At 37.5% G+C, this 9,129-nt stretch overlaps 1 protein-coding gene across 1 annotated transcript in view; it reads left to right on the top strand.

Moving 5' to 3' along the window:
* Positions 1 to 1,827: 1,827 nt before the first annotated feature.
* Positions 1,828 to 9,129, top strand: part of LOC110458408 (protein stum homolog) — a 68,899-nt gene continuing 61,597 nt past the window's right edge. The window contains exon 1 of the mRNA XM_021510090.1: positions 1,828 to 2,644. Coding sequence (XP_021365765.1) covers positions 2,437 to 2,644 — 208 coding nt within the window. The 5' untranslated portion in view covers positions 1,828 to 2,436. The remainder of the gene's footprint in view (positions 2,645 to 9,129) is intronic.

Raw genomic sequence — 9,129 nt, 5'->3', positions numbered from 1 at the left:
TCTCTCTCTCTCTCTCTCTCTCTCTCTCTCTCTCTCTCTCTCTCTCTCCCAATAATAGATAAATGTATTGATTTAAACTATGAAATCCATCTTATGATGTGTATATACAATTATTTATCTTATAAGGAAAGGGCGTTAATAATGTTCATGTAACTTGTGCCCAATCCTCTTGCATTTATTTTTTTTGGCAATAAAATATGTTTAAACTAAAAGTACTCCTGACAAGACGAGAGTATGGAAACAGTACTCCTGACAAGACGAGAGTATGGAAGCAGTACTCCTGATAAGACGAGAGTATGGAAACAGTACTCCTGACTAGACGAGAGTATGGAAGCAGTACTCCTGACAAGACGAGAGTATGGAAGCAGTACTCCTGGCAAGACGAGAGTATGAAAAACCGGATGTTAGAAACATGTTCAATTATTCAAATAATCCCGTTTTCGTTGTTAACGGTGAAAATGGACCCCTGAACGTTATGACATCTTTTCATGTTCAATTTTCAAAATTGCCTTAGTTACATATTCATCGCTAAATGTGGACCCCAGAACTACATATGACACCTTTCGTGTTTAATTTCAAAATTTCTCTGATTCCATATCCTGCGTTAAAAATGGACCCAGAACATGATCCCCAGAACATGATCCCAGAACATGATCCCCAGAACATGATCCCAGAACATGATCCCCAGAACATGATCCCCAGAACATTCCAATTCTTAATTTCTAATGGTTCCAGTTCCATATCCAATTTTGAAAATGGACATCACAACATTGACATATTTATGTGACCAAAGTAGCGCCGGTCCTTATTTAACGTTACAAATAGATCCCAAACATATTTTGTCACACTTATTTTCAAAATGTTGAAACAGACTAATTTTATGATTCTTTAATAATCTAAAGCTTATTTTTTGCAGCCGTCAAAATGTGTTTTCTTCGCTAAAACTATGTGGGTGTTCCTTGTTTCCCCCTCTAAATCTGTGTTGTCGTTTTGCTGTGACTTAGGGTGACAACAATATCTGTTTTCTATAGCTCTCTCAAGTTTTACTGACGCTCGATTCGGTTTCTTGGTACAACTGTACATGTAACAGATCTTGTTGATTTGTATAACCCATCTTTGTTTGCGATTTCTTATTTTCATTTCCAACTACATAACACATTACTTTTTGGCTTCATGGATATATTAGGGGTTACGTGGCTGTTGCATGGCGAAATATTCCGAACAAATAATGTGTTACAATACGTAAAATATCAATCGTATGCCTAAGGGGTTCATTGACTTTTCAGGGGGATTCATTTTCATCGGGTGTATGAAAATAAATCTGTATCAGTATTTATTTTCACCGGCTCTTTGGTTCTATATTCAATGTTGAAAACAAACCCTAGTTATATTTCCACGGGGATCCGTTTTCAACGTTACCAATGATAAAGGCTGCCGCTTTATGCCTCTCCACTATATCACGGAGACATGAATGCATGTGCTGAAAATAAACCAACCACTAAAATATGTTCGTTAACAGTACTTTAAACTGGAGAAGTTCCCGTTTGTTTACACACAACTTTACAAACTACAGACATGTAAAAAATGACTTTTTTCTCTCCATTTGTCGACTTTATTTTCACGTGTAATCAGTAATGACACCACTTACAATTATGGAAATTGATTTCATCGTTATCATCCATATTGCCAATCAGTCTTTACGCGCCTACAACCCAATTACATTCACTGGTAATGCGCTATGAAATGACCGTATATTCCAGTTATATATCCAATAATCTCACATAACCTGTCATAATCACACGCCCAAATCCACTGTGTCCAGTTCATCAGCGCACACAGGACCGATTTCATGTTTATATTGCACGTGAGGTGAGCGCGAGTGGAGTAGCACATACAATATCACGTGACGCAAACAGCACGGTCAAAACTAAAGCTACCTGACGAAGCTGATTATCCAAGAGAAAGCGTGAAACAGACAAGAGAGCGGCAGAACCTATGTATCTGTGAGAATTATCCTTATCAACTATGTTATGTGATTTCGCCTGCCAGTTATATACTGCGCTGTCGTAGGCCTACATAGTAACTGGTGTGGGAGGAGATTAAACTCGGAGCTACACCAGTGTCGGTAGAAAACCCCACTCACTCACCGCCGGCAATTGCGGCTACACAGCTGTTTTTCAAGATGCAAGTAATTTTAATGTGAAAAAATAACTTCATTGATATCCTTCTTAAGTGCCCGTGTTATATTACCTAAGCACGTAGTCCGACGTTGTATGTGGAGTTTATTTCAAACTTCTATGGAGATATGTATGCTATGTGAAAAGTTTCGGAAGTGATATTTAAATTACATCATAAAGCTCATATGGAATTTTATATGTTATCATCATAAAAGTTAAATTACACGTTTGGAGTTATACTACGTTTATCTTGTCAACAATGGCTTCGGGAACAGCAAACGAGGAGGCCAAGGCTTCCCTCACAGGAAACCCAAAGACCAAGAAGAAAAGTGTACAAATTATGGATACTAGGGACGAAATAGTTGAGGTTACAGAGAAGCATGGCCCACTCTACAATGCTATCCCATGTATGCCGATTGGAGCGGCGGCCGTATGCTGCATACTAAACATACTGGTACCGGGTCTTGGTAAGTCGGACACAACTTTATACATGTATGTCAGCATTTTTATATTTACACTTTCAGGGATTTGGTTGACTTCTTCTTTGATTAGATATGGGATTTCTAGAACATGTGGGTATATTCCCTTGCAGATCGATCTAAGTGATCTTAAAAGTTCTAAAACCAGCCATGTCTGAATTGAAAAATTTATAAAAAAATTATTTCTGCTATATCAGTATCTATTTATTTTTTCATAATGGATATGCAGACATAATGTATTAAGAAAACTTAACCTGGTTTACTTTTTGGTGAGAGTCATTTAGAATACTTCAACCATGACCGCGCTTTCCACCTGTAATAAGAATAAACTGTATAAGTGCAGTTAAAGCGTATAATCTTTATTGTAAAAAAAGTATTAGTGGGGAAAACATAGCGATGACATGGCTGATCATGATCAAATGACGTTTATTAAGAAATATGGACAGCTACATAATATATATAAGCTGTGATAATTTGACATAGCGCTAATGAAAAACTTCATTCGATTTTAGCTGCATTTCGTAAACACTTCACCCAGTGTTTATTAGTTTTTCATGTTTTGGCGATAACAGATGAGTTGTTTACCTCAGTAACCGAGTTTCAGGTGAGCCATTATTTGAACGTCAGCTGCCAAGCATTATATGTACACACTTCAGATGCCAGACCTATTTACCGTCTGAGGGTGTAAAACCCATTCCCCAATGATTTCTCCGAAACAAAGTAGATTTCTACATCTCGTTTTTATACGTAAATCACATCGATAAGGCGTTTTGGGATGATCTCTACGAGCTGGTGGTATTCTTGGAACAGAATGTGTGATAAGAAATGGTTACATATACACAGTGTTTGATGACACCGAAACGTTTACATATAATTTAATGTGTCTGCTCTAGTCCCAAAATTTCATTCGATTTGGCACTAATCATTAGATAACTATAAACTAAAACAATTTCTGACGCAGGCTTGGAAAAAAAAGGATCCAAAAAACTCATGATTAAGGGTAATACTTCATGACGAGCTGCCGAAACAATGCCTTAATCTCGAACCAAGGCCGTTGCAATCGGTTTAATACCGTAAGCGGCAGAGCGACAGGAGCGCGTGAACCGCGTCAGATAGAAATATCTGGTGCTTGTTAGCGCCAGTCTGCATGGTCATTAGGGCGAGTTATTACCTCAATAGAGTACAAGATCATGACTTGCCAAGGTCAAAGAATTGTTGAGTGCTTGGCCTCTCGTTCTCCACTTTTGATGTTATGAAGAAACTAAGATACAGTCCTTACATCATTGCGACGGACATTTTGATGATATAATCTTAATTATTACACAATGTGATAATATATTGATTTAAAACTTTCATGAACCTTTTCGATTAGAAAATGCATTTGTATACATATAAAAACATATGTTACGGTATGAAATTATCACTATGTATTTATATGACAATTTAATAGTTTAACAAGATGTATTCAACAGTCCCCTAGCTTGGACTATTTCCAATCATCTAGTAAAGGATGTACTTTATTTTAGGTTTGACTGTACGATGGAAGAACACTAAAGTATTGCCTATGCAACCTATGTAAAATCACTGTCCTATACAATCATATTAAGCCACCGTTGTTTTAAAGTCAGCAATGTACAAGTCACATAAAAGAGTTCCGTCCTGTGAAATTCATACCGAAATATATTTCAATGTCATGAAAGGGTATTACTATACATGTGACCGGACTGGCTGTCTTCTTACTCGATCTAGTTAATGACACTAAAGTGAGATGGCATTGTAAAGTGGTCCTTGGGTGGAATTAAGGGGCAAAGACTAAAACAAAAACAAAAGGTATCTCAATGTGCCAATCACACCCAGCTTTTGTCATGTATAAGTCATACAAAGGTATGACCATGAGTTAGTCATACAAAGGTATGACCATGAGTTAGTCATACAAAGGTATTATCTGAATAATTCGTACACAAGTATTGGCGTTTCATATAATGTTATTGCCCGGCACAAGCCATATAGGGTATGGACCTCGTGTCGTGATATCGCCATTTATAAATCATACACAAGTATTACCTTTGAATGAAAAGGGTCATGCACAGGTATTATCGCCATTTTGATAGCGTTCACGTGTATTGCTCTTTATAGGTCATACCTTGGTATTATTCCTTAAAGGTCATTTAAAGGGATGTATTGCCAAATTAGAAGTTAAACACAGACAGGTACTGCACTGTACAAGTCATACGGAGGTATAACACTGTACAAGTCATACACATCTACAGGAACTGCTCTGTACAAGCCAACCATATGTATAACACTGAACAAGTCATACACATGTACAGGTACTGCTCTGTACAAGCCAACCATATGTATAACACTGTACAAGTCATACACATGTACAAGTACTGCACTGTACAAGTCATCTATATGTATTGCTCTGTACAAGTCATTCATAGGTACTGCACTGTACAAGACATACACAGGTACAACACTATACAAGTCATACATATCTACAGGAATAGCACTGTACAAGTCATCCATAGGTATTGCTCTGTACAAGTCATACACAGGTATAACACTGTACAAGTCATACACATCTACAGGTACTGCTCTGTACAAGCCAACCATATGTATAACACTGTACAAGTCATACACATGTACAGGTACTGCACTGTACAAGTCATCCATATGTATTGCTCTGTACAAGTCATTCATAGGTACTGCACTGTACAAGATATACACAGGTACAACACTATACAAGTCATACATATCTACAGGTACTGCTCTGTACAAGTCATCCAAAGGTATTGCTCTGTACAAGTCATACACAGGTATAACACTATACAAGTCATACATATCTACAGGAATAGCACTGTACAAGTCATCCATAGGGATTGCTCTGTACAAGTCATACACAGGTATAACACGATACAAGTCATACATATCTACAGGTACTGCTCTGTACAAGTCATCCAAAGGTATTGCTCTGTACAAGTCATACACAGGTATAACACGATACAAGTCATACATATCTACAGGTACTGCTCTGTACAAGTCATCCAAAGGTATTGCTCTGTACAAGTCATACACAGGTATAACACGATACAAGTCATACATATCTACAGGTACTGCTCTGTACAAGTCATCCATAGGTATTGCACTGAACAAGTCATACACAGGTACAACACTGTACAAGTCATACACAGGTATTGCACTATACAAGTCATACACAGGTATAACACTATACAAGTCATACACATGTACAGGTACTGCACTGTACAAGTCATACACAGGGATTACACTATACAAGTCATACACATGTACAGGAACTGCACTGTACAAGTCATACACATCTACAGGTACTGCTCTGTATAAGTCATCCATAGGTATTGCACTGAACAAGTCATACAAAGGTACAACACTGTACAAGTCATACACATCTACAGGTACTGCTCTGTATAAGTCATCCATAGGTATTGCACTGTACACGTCATTTATAGGTATTGCACTGAACAAGTCATACACAGGTACAGCACTGTACAAGTCATACACAGGAATTGCACTATACAAGTCATCCATAGGTATTGCACTGTACAAGTCATACACAGGTATTACACTATACAAGTCATACACAGGTATAACACTATACAAGTCATACACAGGTATTGCACTGTACAAGTCATCCATAGGTATTGCACTGTACACGTCATTTATAGGTATTGCACTGAACAAGTCATACAAGGTATTGCTCTGTACAAATCATATAAAGATATAGCACTGTACTAGTCATGCACAGGTATTGCTCTGTACAAATCATATAAAGGTATAGCACTGTACAAGTCATACACAGGTTCTGCTCTGTACAAGTCATTCATAGGTATTGCTCTGTACAAGTCATATAAAGGTATAGCACTGTACTAGTCATAAACCTGTACTGCACTGTACAATACATACACAGGTATAACACTGTACAAGTCATACAACGGTATAACACTGTACAAGTCATACACAGGTATTGCACTATGCAAGTCATAAACAGGTATAACACTATACTAGTCATACACAGGTATTGCTCTGTATTAATCATATAAAGGTTAAGCACTGTACTAGTCATATAAAGGTATAGCACTGTACAAGTAAAACACATGTACTGCACTGTACAAGTCATACACAGGTATAACACTATACAAGTCATACATATCTACAGGTACTGCTCTGTACAAGTCATCCATAGGTATTGCACTGAACAAGTCATACACAGGTATTGCACTATGCAAGTCATAAACAGGTATAACACTACACTAGTCATACACAGGTATTGCTCTGTATTAATCATATAAAGGTTAAGCACTGTACTAGTAATATAAAGGTATAGCACTGTACAAGTCAAACACATGTACTGCACTGCACAAGTCATACACAGGTATAACACTGTACTAGTCATACACAGGTATTGCACTGTACAAGTGATATACAGGTATAACACTGTACAAGTCACACACAGGTACATGTATAACACTGAACAAGTCTTACATATGTATTCCACCTTACAAGTCACACACAGGTATAACACTGTACAAGTCATACCCAGGTATAACACTGTACAAGTCATACACAAGTATAACACTGTACAAGTCATACACAGGTATAACACTATACAAGTCATACATATCTACAGGTACTGCTCTGTACAAGTCATCCATAGGTATTGCACTGAACAAGTCATACACAGGTATTGCACTATGCAAGTCATAAACAGGTATAACACTACACTAGTCATACACAGGTATTGCTCTGTATTAATCATATAAAGGTTAAGCACTGTACTAGTCATATAAAGGTATAGCACTGTAATAGTCATACACAGGTATAGCACTGTACAAGTCATACACAGGTATAGCACTGCACAAGTCATACACAGGTATAGCACTGTACAAGTCATACACAGGTATAGCACTGTACAAGTCATACACAGGTATAGCACTGTACAAGTCATACACAGGTATAGCACTGTACAAGCCATACACATGCACTGCACTGTACAAGACATAAACAGGTATACCACTGTACAAGTCATACACAGGTATAACACTGTACTAGTCATACACAGGTATTCCACTGTACAATTCATACACATGTATTGCACTGTACAAGTCACACACAGGTATAACACTGTACAAGTCATACACATGTATTATACCGTACAAGTCACACACATGTATATCACTGTACAAATAATACACATGTATAACACTGTACAAGTCACTCACAGGTATAACACTGTACAGGTCACTTACAGGTATATCACTGTACAAGTCATACACAGATATAACACTGTACAAGTCATACACAGGTATAACACTGTAAAAGTCATACAAAGGTATAACACTCTACAAGTCATACACAGATATATCACTGTACAAGTAATACACATGTATATCACTGTACAGGTCATATACAGAAATAACACTGTATAAGTCACACACAGGAATTACACTGTTCAGGTCATACCCAGGCATAACACTATGCAAGTCACACACAGGTATTACACTGTTCAAGTCATACCCAGGCATAACACTATGCAAGTCATACACAGCCTCACAGGTATGAACTGCCATTGAACGGTCCCATAACGGTACAGTCAAACCCAGTTATTACCCTATAAAATACCCAAGCCGAGGCTTGTGTCCAGTCCATCAGTCATTACTGGGACCACTAATTAGCACCGAACAGACATAAAGAGATGTACATGGCATAATCTATATTTCATGGCGGACAGTTAAACGTGTGATCGATTGTCAAGGTGTCCACTAAGTTCAGGACGTCAAACACGTTCAGGTCTTGGCACCTAGTCGGTCAGATCAATGTGGCGTCCCTGTTACCGTCACCTGCTAGTATTGAATTGCTGTAATAGCATTCGACAGTTTCGGTCTAGACGACTGTGTGGCAATAATATACAACATCGTATTGAAATAATCAATGCATACATATTTAACTTTAATTTTCACGTTCGATATGCATGTAAACAGAAATATTGACATTGTATGCAGGCTTATAATACAGTCATACATAACAGTCCACTGCTACCGCGACGGATGCACTAGATAAAACCCATTAGGTAACGAGGCAGTTTAAAAAAAAAAGTGTTTCTTTATTACACTGCAAATATTCTAAAATACAATTTAGCGATACTATATCCCCGAGTGGGTACCAGGGGCGTTTCTAGGATATTTGAAAGAGGGGGCGTAGAATCAAATCTTTCGCCGAGCGGAGCGAAGTGAAAAAAAATTGGACCTTTTTTTGGCTAAAAAATATAAAACTATTGTTAAATGCACTAATGTAACGGTTCCTGACTTGGAGCATATAAAAAGAAATCAGAGTATGTGTTTAATTAATGAATATGATAAATTGCCATATTCAATACAATATTAGCAGATGACGATAGTTTTTGTTTTTGTTTTTTTGTTTTTTTGAAAAGGGGGGGG

Source organism: Mizuhopecten yessoensis, unplaced genomic scaffold (genome assembly GCF_002113885.1).
Source record: "Mizuhopecten yessoensis strain PY_sf001 unplaced genomic scaffold, ASM211388v2 scaffold9563, whole genome shotgun sequence".
Taxonomy (NCBI): domain Eukaryota; kingdom Metazoa; phylum Mollusca; class Bivalvia; order Pectinida; family Pectinidae; genus Mizuhopecten; species Mizuhopecten yessoensis.
Note: the sequence above shows the minus strand (reverse complement) of the source record. Positions and strands in the feature narration are given on the sequence as shown.